The sequence below is a fragment of the Aphelocoma coerulescens genome, chromosome 5 (assembly GCF_041296385.1).
Source record: "Aphelocoma coerulescens isolate FSJ_1873_10779 chromosome 5, UR_Acoe_1.0, whole genome shotgun sequence".
NCBI classification, from domain to species: Eukaryota; Metazoa; Chordata; class Aves; order Passeriformes; family Corvidae; genus Aphelocoma; species Aphelocoma coerulescens.
This window is the reverse complement of record NC_091019.1, coordinates 35,456,614-35,476,450: the sequence shown is the minus strand read 5'-3', so window position 1 is coordinate 35,476,450 and position 19,837 is coordinate 35,456,614. Positions and strand designations below refer to the sequence as shown.

The following is a 19,837-nucleotide window of genomic DNA, read 5'->3' as shown; positions in this document are numbered from 1 at the left end:
TTAAATTAGCATAATATATAGCCACACATATCCATATTTTATTCTGACACAGAATGAAAATCACAAGGGGTTTGTTATTATTTAAATTGGTTATCTTCCTAAAAGAAGTAAGTCTCAAATGAAACACAAAATTGTAGGAACACAAATTCACTATCTACTAACTACCAATAGCAGCAGAATTAAGGTCAGACATGCTTAAACATTCAAATTAAACATGCAAATTAAATCCTTTTAGTACTTTAAGGTACTGCTATCACTGTTAGCCTGTAAAAATAGGGTCCTTTTATCAAACTGTAAAAGAAACTTTGCCCTCTTAGAGCTACTGATTACACACGACCTTTATGCAATTAAGGGTACATTAACACCCAAGTGGAGATGTTTAAATGGTTCTTAAATGGTTCTTAAGTGATTTAATACACTTTTCACTAAGTTGGAAAATAATATGTACTTAAATTGCCTAGATTGTTTTGGAGATTTTAACAAGCAGTTACTTAAATTGGTTGCTTTAACAGATACATACAATGACCTACATATTAATGCTTAACAAAGGTGCTCTTTAAGAAGATTACATACTAGATTTTCTTCAGTAAGTTCATAGCCATACTATCTGAGTACCCAATATTCATTAGTAAATTTATCTTCACAATTACTTTTATGAGACAAGCTTCTCATAACTCATAAATAAGAAATTGAAACAGAAATAATAGATGTTTTGTTCAGTCTGACAGTTGCATCAGAACCCAAAGCACTTGATACTAATGTCCTCTTCACAAATACAAGTCTTAATCACAAGCCAGCCTGTCTCTCTGAAGCAATACGAACCCCATTTACAGAGCCATTATCATCCCCACTGCATCAAAAAGATAAAGAGCACCAACAAGTATTTTTTTGTTTAGAACAGTGAGGGGAGGTAGCTGACATTAGATTTCTTCCTTGCATGTGAAGAATGTGAGCATCTTTAATGATGCAATTGATAACATTATTTCAAACTGTTCTAAACACCTTCCAGACCATCTTGAATGACTAATAGATAAAACAGGCTTCAGCAAGGTATGTCTCCTCTCCCTTCTACATGGGCTTGTCACAAACTCAGTTGCCCACTCATTCAGAACGTGGCTAAATGAGCCCTTCAGCTACAAACCCTCAAGATGCAGTGAGCTTATTGTATTACTCACTCTCACTGCCAGAAACAGAGAATTCCTGCCTCTTGACTGAACATTTCTGGTGCTTACTTTCTGCCAGCTCTGGGATTTCTCTGATCCTTCTGTGAGCTGATTTTCTAAAACATAAGAGAATTCCAGCAGACTGATGAACCAATGTCTCTTGTTAAATCGATGCATGACAAAGGCTGAGAAGTACTAGAACTTGTAATCAGAAGGCAGCAGGGTTACCCAGTCCAAGCTGAGGGAGCATGTCTTCCTCCTTTTGGCAGTAAGGAAATCAGCTTGTCTGTAGTCCAAGTAGATTCTGTAAATCTTTAATTTCCATTTAAGTTGCTTCCATTTACAGTCTGCCTTATGTTATCTCAAGAAGTCTCACTAAAAGGCAGCTATGTTTTTTTTTTTTGAAAATAGAGATGTCAGACCTAACACAGAAGACTGACTCCTAAAAATCTGTAAGTAAGAAAATAAAACTGAACAGCAAATACTATTTTCTGCAGAAAGTCAACCTTGTATTATAATAGTAAGTGCTACAGGATCAACTAAGTTTTGCCTAGTGGCATTTATGATAGCCCAAGGCCACATTACAACTTTAATTGTGCTGGTTTTAACTGTGGTAGAGTTATAACCTTCACAGTGGCTGGCATGGGGCCATGTTTAGGACTTCTACAGGAAACAGAGTTGATAACCAGAGACCTTTTCATTACTGCTGCACAGTGCTCCCACAGAGCAAGGTGTTTCTGCTCCTCACCCTACCCCACCAGCAAGGGGCCTGGGGGTGCACAAGGAGTTGGGAGGTGACACAGCCAGGACAGCTGACCCCAACTGACCAAAGGGTATTCCAGACCATATGGCGTCATGCTCTGCATACAGAGTGGGGGGAAGAAGAGTGGGACGTTTGGAGGGATGACTTTGTCTTCCCAAGTACGCATTGCTGGAGCCCTGCTGTCCTGGGGATGACCGAACACCCGCTTGCCCATGGGAAGTTGTGAATTCCTTGTTTTGCTTTGTTTGTGTGTGCAGATTTTGCTTTCCCTGTTAAACTCTCTTTATCTCAACCCACAAGTGTTCTTTGACCTTCTGAGTCTCCTCCCCATCCCACCAGGTAGAAGTGAGTGAGCAGCTGCGTGGGGTTGAGCTATTAGCTGAGGTTAAACTACAACAATGACCAACTGACCATAAGTGACCAACGCACTCCGGCTAGAACCTCTTTGCTCACTTGACACACAGATTCCAGCTCTAAAATTAAAAAAAAATGTAACTTGCAGTAGTTCAGCAGTAGACAAACACTTCTACAAATTAGTTTATCACAAAGGTGTCTGAAAAGGAGGTGAATAATCCAAGATTTTTGGACTTGGATTTTTCTGGTAACAGGTTTCTGAGAGAGGGACACTGCATCTGATCCTGATGCACAAAGAAACTGCCTCAACCTTCATATACAAAGTCCTAAGAAAAAGAGAAGCGTTGAATATTCCATATGCACCTTCCAAAGTTTTACTAGGATCCTTACAATTCCTGTGAACTTTTTCACTCTGAACTCTTAACAAAGATTTTCATCTTTTCATGGCCTGAATTCTCCGTCCCCCCTTGAAGACAAATCAAGAACGTGAACAGACACCATGAAAGAAGGCAGAAATATTAGTTCTTACCTTTGTAACATGGAAAAATGCAAGAGTATGATTAATTACAATCTAATGCAATCCAGTTGTTATTTCAATTACTGTTAAACAAAAGTAACTCATGGCTTGTACTTTCCAGGACAGCAAAGTAACAATGCTAATTGCTCCATCTTCAAAGAACTGCTTCCTGTTTTTCATCTAAATTTTTCAGTAAGATACTGCTGAAAGAGGAGTGGTGGTTTTTTTTTATGTTTTTTTTTTCTTCACCAGTGCAACTTGACACTTTTTCAGTAGATCCTTCCAGCAAGAACATCCAATTATCCTCTTGTCCCCACTGAAAATATTTTACTTAATATGTGAAGCAAAAAGACCATTCAAGCAAAACAAAAAGAGAGGAAAAATGTGCAGCTTACTTTGCAGACTGAAATCTTTCATTGTCCACAGAAAACATTGGGTTATTTCTTCTCCAGCATCTTAAAAAGACTTAATCTTATGAATGAGTATTTATTCTTTTGCAACTTTTATGTTTCCCAGCATAACTACTAAATATGTATTCTAAGAAAATTTATAGCCCTCTTGTGTGTATGGCAGAACAAATAAATGCATTAGAATTGATTTTACTTCAGATGTACTGTGAGTGAATGTTAAAGACCACTTTTGGAAGCAGATATACATTACCTACACTGCATGGACACTGTTACCTAAGAAGCTACAAATTGTAAACATGAAGAAGAACAGCATTTATGCTGAAAAAAAATAATTTATTGACTGTTGCTAATAGGGTTTGGCAAGTATTGCTGTCATTTTAATTTGCAAATGTTTAACTAGAGAAAAACAATCAGTTTTTTCAACTTTTCTCTGGGTAGCCTGAAAAGACACTGCATAAGAGATACACAGGCATGCTTGAAGAACAAAGTTCTGCCAGTGACTTAGAATTCCTCGAGAGCCATATACTTTGGACCACAATTTATAAGATAAGCAGAATTTGCCTTCCTACTACACCTTAAGCTCTTTCCTTTCATTTTAAAATGAGTTAAATTTAACTTCATTTAAAATTCTGTATTTGGCCTCAAATCATACCACTGGTAAGCTGAAAGCACAGCATGCAGAAAAACAGTAAGAAGTCTAAGCGTAGCAGAAATGATACATGTAATCTAGAAAAGAAAGATCCAAGATCTTGACAGCTTAAATGACTTTCTCATGCAATATACTTTGCTTTTTTTCCTCCCAAAGTTTTTAGCAGAAAGTAGATCAGAATAAAACTGGGCAATATATAGTGGAAAATCTTTTAACTAAAGATTGCCCAGAGAGGTTGTGGAGTCTCCCTCACTGGAGATATCTAAGAACCATCTGGATGCAATCCTGTGCCATGTGCTCTATCATGACCATGACTGGGAGACTGAACCAGAGGCTCCACTGTGGTCCCTTCCAACCTTACCCACTCTGCGATTCTGTAAATTGTACAGGCAGCAAACAGCATAAAATAAAATGATTTTATATGCAACATGTGACAAGCTGATCCAGCAACTAACTTACTCAGTAAACTCACAACTCAATTTTGAAAGGATGATTAGTTCATTTTAGAACTCAACAGCAAGTGTAAAACATTAAAGACATCTTAAAACTGAATTCCACTTCCATTATCTTTGAAATTTTTTATACATTGTCTTAAGACATTTATCACTGTGAAGCACATTGTATAATTTATTTTAATTCTCTACAGAACAATATAGTTAATTCAGTATCATCAATAACTTTATACAGGTACAGTATTGAAGCCATGTCCTCTTTTGCTTACTGTCAAGTACAAAACAGCTTATACAGTCTAAAAAAAAGCTACAAACCACACTTGTAGCATAATGTATGTTGTGCCTGGTTAAAGTACAGTAGTGGCTTTTTCATCTTTCAAGACAAATAAACATGACACCACATGATAACAAGCAGCTGTGCAAACTCAGACTTAGGAGGAAGACTTAACTACCTCCTTTTTCCAGAACTACTTTTCCCTGCTTTACTGCTGCTACCACCAGACTTGCTGGAAGATTTTGAAGAGAAAAGTCTTGTCATGAATTCAGACACATCTGGCAGCTCATGGTTGGAATTCAGCATGTTCATTGACTGCTCCATTTCCTGCATGCAAAGATCAGATAATCTTAATAGCTTATAACAATTCTGGCTGTATCTAAGGCATCAGTTGAAAGATTGTATGAGAAGGATACCAAATTTTCCCAAATACTGTTTTACTTTTTGTAGTGCTCCAGGATACATATTGCTACATAGTTTTATGCAACCACAGCTAAACACCCAGCTACACAAAGAAACATAAAACCCCAAAACTAAAAACAGTGGTGCATGGAAAATGGTAACCATGTCTTAAGCAGTCTGACAGGGCAAGCATCTGATAAAAAAAAATCCAAAAGATAAAAATTATTTATTTTCAGCACTTTTTTTCCCCATATTAAAATCTAGGCTATTGTTTAGATATTCAGATCTGTGTTCTCATAGATGTCACACTTTTTTGTTTCAAATTAGTATTATTCATAGCAAATTAACAAATTTTTGATGCTGCTTAAAGGGATTAGATATATTTCTTGCCCTACTTTCTGACACCAAGCTACTAGAGTAGTGCAGCTGAGTTTTCATTCCTTCAAGAAAGAAATGATTTTAATGTAAGACCATATATCCAGATAAGCTTAATGTAACTTTAGGGTTTAGCATAGTGGTTCTCTGAGATGAATTAGCATGTTTTAAAATAAACCAATCTTGAAGTACTTTTAATGCATATGACAGCTGAACTGCTCGTACACAAGGGATAATGCTTATAGCAATTGTGACTTTCATGTGGGATTGTCACCTTGTTCTTCTCCCATTCAGAATGATGGATCTTTAAGTGCTTTCAAGGCATTTTAGTAGCCTTTGTTACTATTGCATCTACACTGTTTCTGTACTTAACACCCCTACAATAAGCACAGTTACTAAATCATTAAACTTTCTATACGAACTAGTACTGTGCTGATTCCATAAAGGAAAACAAGTTAATTTGAAAAACCTTATACAAGCTCCATATACCCCACAAGTTAACAATTCAATACATGGTCATCTAGAGAATGCCATTGCAATTTAGTTCTTAAAAACAACTTTTTTCTACTCTTTAAAGGTAAATTTCTCCTTAAGAAGTCCTATCAGTTTTATCATAAGGACTAAATCATCAGAAGTTTTGATGGTTTTACCATCATAACAGCCTGTCCATAAGCAGTGTCAGATCACTGGAAAAAGTAAGAAATACGTGATTATCTTTTTTTAAAATTCAACTTCAAGAGTTCAGCTTGGTTTGAAGAACATGCCATGAATACCTAGCATATCTTTGTATCTGTTTTTTAATCAAAACTATAGCCAAAAGAGCATTACACAGCTTTGATATGCTTTATAAAGCTATTACTTATTTAAAAAAAAACCAAAAAAAACCTCAGACACCTATAAAGTACTACTGAAGACAGTGGTCATTTACACAAAAAAGGAGTTTTTAGTTAACCAAGCCTTCAAAAAGCAGCCACTCATGACAGACAAATAATATTTGTAAAAAGAAAAGATTTAGCCAACACCTTGAACCTCCACTTTGTCCTAGCCTTCTGCTTATTCGGCATTTTGCATGATGAAAGGACAATAAATCAGATAATTTAATGACTTCATTAAGACTCCATATCATACACACTAGTGTGACATCTGGATTTAACAGTGTACTAAACTGTGGTTTAGGCTGAAGGGAAAGAGAACCCCACATCACACTCGACACTTACCAAATGACATGTTGTTAAAACAGCAGCAGTGTATATCAGCTGAATAAATGATGCCCATTAAGCCTTCTATTAAAGCACAGTTTTGTTTTTATTACTTTTCTGTGCCTTGAATTCTCATTATCTTTGTTCTCTACAGATGCATCAATTAAACATACTTACCCGCCTCATATCAGGATCACTGGTGTTGACAACTTTAGGCAAAAGCACAAATATCAGTAATGGAAGAACCATCATCATCACCTACAGAGAAAACAGGAAATACCTCTTCAGCTTAGGTGTTGCTCTAAACACTTTTAGACCTACTAAAATAAAATTAAGCTCTACTAAACAGCCAGACTCTAGAACTACTGCATTCTAAATCAGTACACCAGTAACATTAATCCACTTGTCAGGAAAGAAACCTGATAAGGGACTATTGTGCTTTAAATAATAGATTTCAAAGTTGGACCAATAAAGCAAATGGTTGTTCTCTCTTACACCTGTTGCAATTACAATTTTGCAACATGTTGATCTCTGCACTACTAGAACAGCATCACATGGTCGAAGGAGGAGACTAGGGGCTATTTTCAGAGGACGTACGTTAACAGTGGGATATAGGGGAGGAGATGTCACAGAAAAACTTTCCATTTGTAAGCAAGCAAAAACAAAGAATACAATCCTCTCAGAAGAGCAAAGGAAAAATGCAAATTTTTCCTCAACTGTTTTATTCTTAGTATTATCACTAGTAGCTGTATTTGGATCCTTAGTATACTTTTAATATTTGTATGTTTCCTGTACATACCATAGGGTTCATGAGGAAATCTGTCCATCCCCAAGATTCTCTCTTTATAAAGTATGAAGGTGGTCCAGAAGATTTCATCTGGAGTGGGTAAGGCAGCCTGACAACTTCAGAGGGTTTGATGTAATTCACATATCTTGCTCTATTAAGCAAAATGTAAATAATTGAAAATATAAACATAGAATCTACAGTAAATAATAAAGATTTTAAAAAATTCGAACAAGTTTTAATAAAATACTACAAACAAAATCATCTGCTAAGCAGTGTCAGCTAGGCTTCACTTTTCAAAAGCTGGTTTCTCTCAGCAGCATGTTTTATAAAATCAAAAGCAAAACATTTTTTGTCACCTTGATAACGAGCAAGAAAAACTATGCTGTTTAGGGTCCAGATTTGAACAGTGCAGTGTAGTTTAATCAGTTTGCTCAGGACATCAATTACTTGGATGTGAAGTTAGTACCTTTTCCATAAGTGCATTATTTTGCATTTATCAATACTGAACCTCGGTCTTTATTACTTTGTAAGGTTTTTCCATAGTTCTTCACTAGTATTCTTCATTGGGGCCTAATATTTAGGTAATTACTCAGTACTAACACCTTTGCCACTCTTGACTCACTTCTCATGATTTATGAATATTTACCTACTTTGTGCAACTCCAGGGATGACTTTTGCCCATAAATAATTTATTCCTTCTGAATTTTTCACCAAATACTCATCCATAGAATGTCTTTCCCTCCTACCTTATACTATGTATTTTCTTCAAAAACTTGAGATTTTCAAGTAGATCTTACCAAATACATCTGTTATCCACGCGCTGTTTCCTCTTTCTAGGAACTTTTAAAGGCATATTTTTCTAAGGCAGCACATCCCTTAAAAAAGCCCTGTGGACATTTTCCCCAAGTATCATTTTTCATGCATCTCTGACTCCTCAACTGCATTCTCATCATAGAATTTTTATCTGTTGGGCTGGTAGAGATGCCAAGCCTCCTGCTACTTTCCTCTGCAGATGTATCCTAGCAACTTACTCAACATCAAATCTGTCACCTCACTAGTCCTTAGACACACAAACAGTGCTAAGGCTGAGGTTATACCCAATATTTCGTCTATATCTTTGTATTTATTACATATTAATTATTGCCAGTAAGATACTAACAAAGTATGAAAAAAAATTACATAAAGTTTTGAAAAAACCTAAGTTCAAACAATTGCTTGAGATTATTATAAGCTTAAACATTATTATAATATTTTAATTATATATTATAAATTATTATATTAATTAGCATTATAAACAGACTTCACTGTTTTCAGTGAGATTTCAATTTTTAACCCCCCCTAAATACACTGCTGGAGTATTTACACTGATGATTGTATTCCTGGAAGTTAAGATGCTATGTGCATGCTTGGACAAAAACAAGTAACTACAAGCATATTCATTTAAATGAAAACCACCTTGATAGATAGATTTTTCTGTACTACTGAATAGTCTGCAGTTACAGGTATAGAGTCAGGAGTGGTTTGGCTACAGCATAAAAACAAGCTAACAATCCTACAGAAAACATGCAAACGGTCAACTGCTAGTATTAACCAGTAACTGTAACAAGTATCCTACAGGGGTGCAACAGAAATATTTAAAACTTCATTGTGCCAAGTCCTCATAGAACATTTATTAAAGAAATGGAAAAGGGAAGAAAAAAAAAAAAAAGGTGCTGACAAATAATAAAGCAGTTAACTGATTTATGCCTAGATTTTATTTCAGGGTAGCTGCATAAAAAAATAAGAAAAGCAAACAAATAGATGGACTTTTAAGTCTACTTTTTCTTATTTCAGGCCATAAATACAAAAGGAAGAAAGATAGCAGACTTTGAAATATGAGAAACATGCTTCTAGAAGCGATGTTAAAAGAAACTGACACATACAGTCTGAGATGGAGTATCAGACCTACAGCACTGTTTCCATGAGTTCTTGTACTGTGCTGTCAGGCACATGAAATTCATCAGTACAGAGGCAAATCAGGAAACGCTCACCTCATTTTGCCTTTTGAAGTTATGTCAACTCGCACGGGCTCAAATTTATGAGCAGGGGATATAACTTCCACTACGTAAGATCCTGAAGGCACATCATGAACCACAAAACTTCCATCTGTCCTGAAAAAAACAGTGAGTTCCACAATATTTCAGTATGCTCCAGAATATAAGACAGGATTCTCTGTTGTTTTTTTTTTCTTAAAGAAGCTATATCATTTTATATTATAATTCTTGATACAACCACAGTGACCAAATAGAAAATTTAAATCAGTCACCACTCACAATATCAAGCCCCTTAAGTTCATCAATGCATGCCGCAACAGTAGCAGAAATTCCCTGTTAGGCTAAAGATTTTGTTGTGCCCTCAAGGTGTTGTCTTGCTGGTGGAATAATTTAGCAGCCCAAATAAGACCTGAAGTAAGTTATATTTCATGTATTTAAGTGATGGCAGAAGTAATTTACACCTTCCTTCCGCCTTCTGAAATACATACAATGAAGTTTACTTTACTTCAGTACTTCTGCTGAAAGCAAAAACCCTCCCAGATTGACATCCTACATAGTGTGGGTTGGCATTAGGGACGATTTGCAATGCACAAAAATAGCAATTTGTGCCTTTGTTGCGAAATAGCAGTTTTTAATTCTAATTGCTCCCTTTAGGACCAGCCCACGCCGGAAAGCTCAATAAGCAATAAGGAAACTAAGAGTTCTGAACATATACACAGAAGGGATTTTTATACCGGTGGCTTTTATTTTAAAATGTGAAACTTGAATATTCAATGAAAATATTAGTAAAAGGTTACTTGAAAGCTTCAGCACTAGTTGCCTTAAAGGTACAGAAGTTTTCCTCCTGTGTGTTTCCAGAAGTTTCCAGTAAGAAAACCCTAGTGTTCTCTACCTTGTTAAGAGCAACATCAAAGCTCTCTTTTCTGAAAAGAAGATTCAAAATTAAGACAAGAATTTGTTCAAAGGGCAAAAAATGTAATAAACCCTAACACATCAGAAACAGGGAAAAGAAAAACAAATGAATGAGCCCTCTTAAAAGTGAATTCTCAACGAATTTGTCATTATGTCCTTCATACCAGACCTCTCTCTAACATGCAAGGACCTACCCACCTTTATGTGATGATTTGAATCTCTAAGAATGCTTACACTCTTATACTGCAAGTGGTATAAGGATGTTTCCCTAGGAATTTCCTTTCAATTTTTCATTCTTTACAGTATTTGAGAAATTTAGAGTTTCAATTAAACATTTAGAAATTTGCCTGATAGCAGCTATTAAATCAGCTCCCAAATATGTCAGGCTCTCATAACTTGTTTGTAGTGGCTTAGCAGGTGTTACACTGTCAAGATTCTACAAGACCTGCAGAGCAGAATCTATTGTGCTAATTTATTGATAGAACTCAAAGTTAACGCTTATTACAGAGGGATTAATTTAAAAATATGAATATTTATGAGGGTACATCTTAATTCCATAAAATCTTTTTTATATATCTTTTAAAAGCAATGTATTATACTGTATTGAAAATCATGAAGAGCTTTTAGAATTTACTTCTACTCTTGAAATTATGACATTAGTTCAGTTCCTAATTCTGAGGATAATTTGTGTGCCTTAGATTCTCTAGATCTTTTGCTTATCTGAATATATTCAGTGCCACCCGAGACTGAATCTTTACAGCTTCCAGCGGCATTTGCATGATGATGTGTGAAGGAATAAAACCACATCTCTTAAAGCGGCTTTCACCAGTGCAGTTAAGATTTTTCACGAGTACTCTTAACACAGAACTACAGCTGTAACTTCTGCCATGAACAAACGTGTCTTCATATCGGGTAAATTCTTAGCCAAGGTGAGGTTCTTAAATAAGAAGTGGCAGAATTTACAGCAGAAGCTGAGAATAAACACATTGTCCTCCAGACAGTGCAAACGCCTTTGGGGTTTTTGTTTGATTGGGTTGTTTCTTTCTTTTTTAATTAAAATTACGTTCCAAAGTTTTTGGCCAGTAACCTGAGTCATCAGTTTGGATACGTCTGCTGGAGGCTGAGGCCAAAACCTACGGCACTGCACGGCTGGCCGTGCTCGGCCCCTTACAAGGCGGGCGGTGTGGGGGCAGTGTTCCCAGTACCGCCAGCAGCTCAACTCGGGATTCTGTGATTCCACGATCCCACAGCTATGCGCGGCTGACCGGGACACGGCCGAGCCCTGCAGGAGCCGCCCCCACCGCCCGCCATCGAAGGGCCGGACCGGGCCAGGCCTGCGAGCGGGCCATGGGGCCCCGGGAGACGCCGGCTCCCGCCCGGGCAGGGCCGCCCGCCGCCCCGCGGCACCCGAGCCGCCGCCCCGCCCCGCCCGCTCCGCTCCGCCCGCCGCTCACTTCAGGAAGCCGACGTGCTCCTCCCCGTCCACCAGCACCCGGGCCTCCGCGATCCAGTCCTGCGGCTTCACCCCTGGCACCACGGCCCGGCCCTCGATCTTAAACCTCTCCCCTGGGCCCGCGCCGCCCGACGGCTCCACCGGCCCGGGGGGCTCCGATCCGCGGACGCCGCGGGGCAGCGGCGCCGCCGAGAGCCAGAGCAGCGCCAGCCACAGGCCCCCGGCCCGCGCCGCCATCGCCGCGCGCCGCCCGCCCTGCGCCTGCGCCCGCCGCCGGCGGGGATGGGCGGGCCCGGCGCGGCCCCGCCCCCGGCGCTGCCGCCGCGTAAGCGGGGAGCGTGTTCGAGTCCCGCGTCGCACAGCTCACGGCACAAGCAGGCGTTGGAAGAACAGGGACGGCTCCCTTGTGCTTCGGTTTGTGAGTAAAAGCAAAGGATAAGATACGTTGCCACTTAAAATGTGGAATGAAACACATGTGAACCTGGAGAAAATAAATGCGTAAGAAGTTGATGTACCTTTCTTGGTAATGGATATATTTAAGGCATTTTAGTTAGAAATCTTAATAGTTGTCATGAAAAGACTAATAAACGTTTTCTAGGGGGGAAAAAAGTAACAAAAAGCTTACAAAAGATTAAACGTGGCCTAAAGTGTCATCTTTTAAAATTATTTATAGCACTGCAGTTTGTTTCTGATTAGTTACAATAGTATGAAAATGTGTTACTTAGCAGGCTAAACAGATTTATGGGAGAAACCAGGAGGACTGTAATACCTTCCCTGCCCCCTAATTTCCCTTTACAAAGCACATCCTGTTACGTCATATGTATTCGTTGTCACGTTGTGGCTACACTTGCTTCCTTTTACCTCTAATTTATGTCAGAGTTAATCACTGAACCTGTGGAAGACACTATCATTAGACAAGATGAGCCTGGTCATCAGCTGATAATAAAAACATTACATTATACTAGGCATGATTTAAAAAGCATATGTCATCCTATGTCAGTGGGATGTTGTGAATTATTTGTCTGGTAGTATCTCTGAGCTGTCTAATTTGGAGAAAATCAGGAAGACATGATCTGTGAGGTTCTTCTGTCACATAAGTTCACAAACACCTAAAACTCCAGTAGTTTTGGGGGTGGAAACCTAAGAATGCCAGAACTGAATAGTGCTAGAAGTACTTACCAATAGAACCACTAAGCAGTAGCATTTATGCTAAAGCTACTGACACAACACTCTTTCCAGTACAACACCACTGAGAGACATCATCTTCATAGTGACAGATCATGGTACTAGTTTTTACATGCAGTTGGTGTAAAAATGCTCCTTTTTTAAAATGCCCTCAAGGAACTGTATTAGGATAGTGTCAGACCACAGTATGAATGATAATGCCCTCCACCTTTAAGGATTTCCTCATCCTAACAATTTATTTTTATAACCTACATAATACAGTTTCTTGGTTTAAATCCTTGGAGAACCCAAAGGAAAAAAACTCCTTATTTGTTCTTTCATAATCTAATCCAAGAAGCTTCTCTCTATATTTATCATCCTGTTAACAAACTGAGAGGTTAATTGAACAGCATCTTGCCTTATCCAATAGCTGCATTGGCATGCACACTTTTCAGTGTTAGGTTAGTAGTCTCTTGTCCTCTCACCGTGTAACTTCTTTACATATTAAAAGTTCTCTTTCATACAGACATATTAGTTACCATATCTTTAAGTGCACACAACTGAGAAAAAAATTAACTTGGTTGATTACTGCCTTTTTATTTGGCTAAGACTAGCTAGAATGGCAGCTTGAGTGGATTTCACAATGCTATTTCATGAGTTTTCATATTGTGCTTTGGATGTTTGTCTTCTAGGTAGAAAGAACAAATCCCAGAAGAACAGTAGTACAAATGGAAAAAAAGATATAAAAACATCCAGGTATGTATTTATCAAAACAATTAGTACATCAGCTGGGAGATGCTACCTGTTTTTTTTCTGGAAGGAATTTTACTATTAGCAAAGTTGTTTCTGCAGCTTGATTTCAAGTGAATCTCTCATCAAAAGACAGATAAAACAGCCAAGTAACAGTTTCAGTTCAATTGAAACAACCAAACAATTCTATGAACTTGAAAGTGCAGTCAAGAATGACTTCCATGTAGTTATGGATTCATTGACAGATTCCCTCCTTGACTAGCAGCTACATAGAAAATTACAAGTTTCTTAAAAGTTCTGTCCTGCTCACAAGCAGATTTTCAGTTTTGTCTGAGTTGTCAACCAGCTGCTGCTAACGCTACAGAATTGTCAGCCAGATGGATGAGAGCTGACAGCCCCTAATGGGTTGAACAAAGAGAAGGTCAAGATTAATGTAATGCCATCACACTGGTAACACTGAAATCTGTGTCTCCAGATTCTTGTCACCTTTGGTTTCACATACAAACTGAAAAAGCAGAGGAGACCCATTAAATGCCTCTGAACACCACATCAGAATCTAAGATCATCATAGCTGTTTACAAAGAACTAAGCAGTTTGTATACTGTTGGATACTCTTAAGTAGTAAGAGAGTTTTTTAATCTCCCAAGGATAGAAGCAGTTTGCAAAAAATGCAGCAGAATTTTTTTTTTGATGAATCCTTTTCACAGTCGAAATGCTAGCAAAACTTGCTACATGTTTTTTGCTTACAGGTCACCATTAGTAAGGCATATAATTCATCTTTGAACACTTCAGTGTAATTGCTCTGAAAACTTCTATTCCATAAAGATAATAGTACCTTGGCTAGTATTTAAATATTTGCTTTTGAAAATGATTTGTCATTGATACTGGTTTACTGTAATACACCAGACAGACACTGGACCACAAACTGCAGCAGCCCAAAATCGGTTTTGTGCGTGACTCAGGCTGAATATGCAGAGGTGTTGACTTTGACCAGACAAGCAGGGAGCACCTTCAGCCATCTGCCTCTAATCTTACCATAATCTTTGAGTCAGTCCCCCGATATAGATACACAGATAACAACACTCAACACACCAGATGAATAATGCTGGTTCACAAATGTTCAGTGGAAGCAAAGATACAGTCCTTACTGACACGAAGAATAAATAAGAATTACATGTGCATCAGAATACTCATAGCTACAGCCTATTTGGTTTTTGATAAACTAATTAGAGGTGAGAAGAAATCAAAATGCCCAGCCAAGAGAACAGGTTTATGAGAATACATAAACTGAAGATAGATGGAACAATTCAGCATAAAGGTACTGTGAAAGGCCACAGCCAGGTAACTCATTTACTGAGCTCTCTCCTACCCAAGGAGCTTTACTATGATTAAACACCAAATTAGCAAAAATGGTGCTGCGTATTTCTTTCAGCACCATTAAAAAAAAAAAAAAAATTATTGTAATGTGGAGTCATAATGCCATCTACTGGCAATTTACTGTGCTACACTAGAAATGGTAATTCGGACAGAAAAGTCAGGATTGCAGCCTGAATTCACAACAGCATTTTTGTTCTTCTGAATATAAGATGCCCTGAGAGGGTCTCTGACTTGGGGCAGAAATGTATGCAGGCCATCTTCAGTTGCTCCAAAATCCCAGTCTGCTTGTAACAGATTGCTTGTTCAAACAATGGCAATGAAATTGACAAAGGGTCTGGAGAACAAGTCTCATAAGAAGCAGCTGAGGGAGCTGGGGTTGCTTATCCTGGAGGAAAGGATGCTCAGGGGAGATCTTACTGTTCTCTAAAACTACCTGAAAAGAAGTTGCAGCAATGTGTGGATCAGCCTCTTCAACCAAGTAACAAGTGACAGGAGGAAATGGCCTCAAATTGCACCAGGGGAGGTTTAGATAGGACATTGGGGAAAAAAATTCTTAATCAAAAGGGTTGTCAAACATGGGAACAGGCTGCTCAGAGAAGTGGTGAAGTCCCCATTCCTGGAAGTATTTAAATGACACAGAGACGTGAGATGTGATGCTTACAGAATACAGTTTAGTGGTGGACTTGGCAGTGTCAGGTTATTGGCTGGACTCAATGACCTAAGGCCTTTGGCAATCTAAATGACTCTATGGTAGGGCAGAAAATCTCTTAATTCCCTGTAAACTCTTCAGTTGTCAGAATAATTCGTGCATCTCCAACACGTCCACACCCACAGCGTGGAGTCAGCATGTACAATTGAGGACTTTCCTGTCTCAGAGAGATAACATTCCCCTACTCCCTTGTTTGCTTTCACTTCAAGTTGACCAGGCAAACTTCTTCAGGACTTTTTTTTTCCAGGAATGAATTGTTTTCATCTTCTTGTAATATATGTCCAAAACCATGAACAGAATACTTCTACTTTGGCACGCTTATCCTAGGAGATAGCAAATGCTGACATTGAGATTGCAAGATGATAGCCAGTTTTGTCTGGTTGCAACTGAACTGATCTTTACTAAATTCAAATTTCATTCTTTGGTGGAAGAATTTAATTAATAGTTTAAGTACAGGGAAAAGGAGCATAATTTTCCTGCTGTAAAAGTTTCCAGCAAGCAGAACAAATACGTACCATGATGGTAACCTGGAAGTCAGTTTTACAGTACTTTGACTGCACTCCTCATCTGCTCCTGTTCTCCATAAAAATTTGTCCCTACATGTCTGTTAAGCAGCAATTGTGCATTAACCATGCAAGCAGTGGGTTTAAGAATTGCAGCATTCATTAAGCTGACTAGGTAAGAAGCTATGACCCACAGAATGATGCTACACACGTCCTCAGATTCCTGTGTTGTTACTTGTATGGAAAGCACCTGTAATCATTCACATGAGGCTAGAATGACACATCACTGTGCTGTTTGGGTTCTAAAAATATAAGCAGTTTAGCATCCTTATATCTTGGTATGCAGTCTAAATGCTGTTGTTTTTTTACATCTGGATTTTACTTCCATAATGCCACAAGGTGGCCTCCACGTAATACAGCATTATCTTCACATCCTTTACAGAATGATATATGAAAGCATGCTTTTGCTTTACTGCAGTGTTAGTAATAGACAACCACAAAATGACATTCCTTTCTTTGTATTTCAGGCTCAAGAAGCTCACATGCTGTGTAGAATTGGTTCACATCTGACAGGAGCTCAGAGCAACACAAAGTAGCTGCAAGCACTTTCGTAGAATGTTCTACCAGAGAGAAGCCTGTTCAGGAACCAAGCGTGTGACATGCTCAGAAAGCAGGTCTACAAGTTGTCTGCCCTGCAGAGAGTCTGGGAAATCCTGCATCTGACATGTGAAGGGCTGCAGTAATTCAGACAGCCTTAAGCAGTTGCTTAAATTATGCTACAGTTACCTCTGTGCTAGGAGAACCTGAAGAAAAAAAGGCCAAAAGCAACAGAGACCCTCCTTCTGGCTGGAAGTTAAACCATTTCTGGCCTATCAGGAATGTTGATGCTGGTTTTCAGGAGGGTGAATGTCCAAAGACAACTAAAGATTGATTTGCCCTATTTCAAACCTTACTGTTCCTTAAATTACTTTCTTGGGGAGCTTCATTTTACACAATTTATAGTGGGACTTAGAAGTATAACAATGCAAGTGGAATTGGAGTAGCAATTTCTAGATGATAAACATTTTCTTTGGTGTATTAAAAATGTTGTTACAAAAGCTATTACAGTGTGCACTATTAGCAAATCTAGATTCAAACTAAATATGAAAGTAGTAAAACCTGTGAGCTTGCACTGTTTGACAAAGCAAAAGAAACAAAGCTGGGTCTTAAACTCCTTTTCTCATTTACAGAGAAAATTACAGTGGTTCTGAATTGAAGTGAATCTTCAGCAGTAGCTGTAGAAACCTTTTTCTTTTAAACACATTATGTCCATTTTTGAGAAGCTGAGAACTGTAGCTTTCCTCAGTTTTATCTCTACACACCTTTCTTGTACAAGGCTGACATTCAAGATACATAACCTACACATGCACAGATGATACCTAAACAAGTTCACCAACTGCTACTTCTTAGAAATTCAACACTTAGAAGAATAACTGTTGATAAATTTTTCCTACTGTCTTCTTTCAATGTATTAACCTGTAATTCTCCTGTGACTCTTTTCAAGCTGTTGTTGAAATAAACAACTTTTGTTCTTCTATCTTTCAATATTTACCTTGTTTATCTGAATGAAATAATTTTGAGGTGCATTACACCTCCATTACACTGTAAGTAAGCTAAATATGAATCTTGTTTTTATCTTTAAAGTGCATTCTTGTTTTTTTCTTTAAAGTGCTACTTGTGTGTGCTTTTATGCTGAATCAGACTGTGCAAGTAAAGACTTAACTTAATGAGCCTGAGTTTGTACATGACAGAGAACTGCTCAAATGTCCCACTGTGGGGAACTGCACACATTCTCTATCATTAATCAATGGCAAACAAGGTAATTTTCTATGCGTTGTTACATTGCTATTCAGTGTGTTAAACAGTTTCATTAAAGCAATGTGATTAACAGCTTTGCAATTAGTAGTACTAGTAGTTCCTGTTTGACTCAAATAGATCTATGTCAGCCTTAGACTAGAGGTAAATAAGAGCCCTATGGGAGTACAGTGATTCCATCTATATTGTATTAATACCTATTTTTTTTTACTTTAATAGTTTAGTCTGAAGCAGGATTTGCCAATTCTCAAATAAGCACTGTGGGGGTTAAATGAAATAAATTTTAGATTTATAATACTAGCATTATCATATAAAGTCTTTCCAAATGCAGCATGAAGTTTTGTATTTGCCATATGATTCATGGGTTTGGAAGTCTATGTTTCCTTCCTCAATTTTTTAAGCTAAATAAAAATGAGTCATTTTTCTATTTCTCATACATTTTTGGAAACAAAATAATAGCATAAGTGACCTTGCAATGCCTTTTCTTCCCCTCTAGCTACTTGCTTTCATTATTTTTAAGGGTACTGTAAATATATTTGACAGCAGTCTCCTCTGGGAAGCTCCTTATAATGGCTGGTAAAATTCAGGGCTCACAGGAAGTAGTAGCTTTGCCACAGATAGCAAAAGTCCTGAATTTAACTTTGTGCTTTGCTTTTAGATTCTTATTTTAGGCAAATAAAGTAACTATGATCTACTGAAAGAGTGTTGCAGGATTTAATTTACAACTTTTAGTGTCTCCTGCAAGCCTGAAGAATTCAGCAAAGCATCTTAAAACTGTTGTTCATTTCAGGTGACAGAGACTCTGGTGTCTAGTTTAGAATTACTTCTTGCAAGTGTAAAGATATGTTTTTAGATATTGACATGTCAAAATATTAGGAGGAGAAAATAAAATCAAATAATTTCCAGGGCTGCTTTGTATTCTTGCAAGTGTTGGGGATGGGTGGGTGGGATGGAGAGGGGAAGAAACAGTGCATAAACTCTTAACAAAAATACACATTGCACTGAGGTCCCAGGTAATATCTGTCTAGAAAAGGTACAACCTAAATCAAACCCACCACTCTGTCATCTCTGAAAGTGACAAATCTTGTGTGCTATCCCTTTCTCCATAGCATAGCACAATGCTCAATGCAAAAGCAACTGGACCTCTTAAAGGCTGCAGTGTAGCTACCTGGAAGGGGAACATTCTTCAGCAAGGCCACAGAGAGCTTGAGCTCAGGTGAACCCCCAGCAAGTCCCACTGCAGGCTTTTACATAGCCCAGTATCTGGCTGAACAGTCTCTGTGGCAGACAAAACATAGGGAGATCAGAAAGTCTGAACTTGTGCATTTAAAATTAGAACATTCTCCTGGCATACAAAGCACACAGTCACATCTTAACCTAGAAAAAGCACATCCAGGAAAGACAGACATGTTCTTTTATAACTGAATTCTCAACATAACATTAGATGAGAGTTTGGAACATCTTCTAAGGGTAGTTCAGCTAGGAAAGAATCCTACTAAGGGTTCACCAAAAGGGTCTCTTAGCAGAGATGATGCTGTGTCTGAAGCTCACAAAGCAGATCAGGGAGCAGTGCTGCAGCTGCTCCACACATGCCACAGCTCCGCATGGCTCACTGCTGGCAGCGCCCTGAGGAGAAGCAGCCGTCTATATGAGACAGTAGCCATGATTAAGGCTGGGTTCAAACCATCCTTAAATCAGTAATTGCTGCTTATCTTCCTTTTATTTCACCACTAGATG

At 38.2% G+C, this 19,837-nt stretch overlaps 1 protein-coding gene across 1 annotated transcript; it reads right to left on the bottom strand.

The window, feature by feature from the left end:
* Positions 1-3,519: 3,519 nt before the first annotated feature.
* Positions 3,520-12,003, bottom strand: EMC7 (ER membrane protein complex subunit 7). The gene is made up of 5 exons (XM_069017679.1): positions 11,745-12,003; positions 9,376-9,495; positions 7,358-7,496; positions 6,736-6,816; positions 3,520-4,909 (listed from the first exon to the last, which is right to left on the bottom strand). The coding sequence occupies exons 1-5, from the start codon at positions 11,978-11,980 to the stop codon at positions 4,757-4,759; spliced, it is 729 nt and encodes a 242-aa protein (XP_068873780.1). The 5' UTR covers positions 11,981-12,003; the 3' UTR covers positions 3,520-4,756.
* Positions 12,004-19,837: the final 7,834 nt, after the last annotated feature.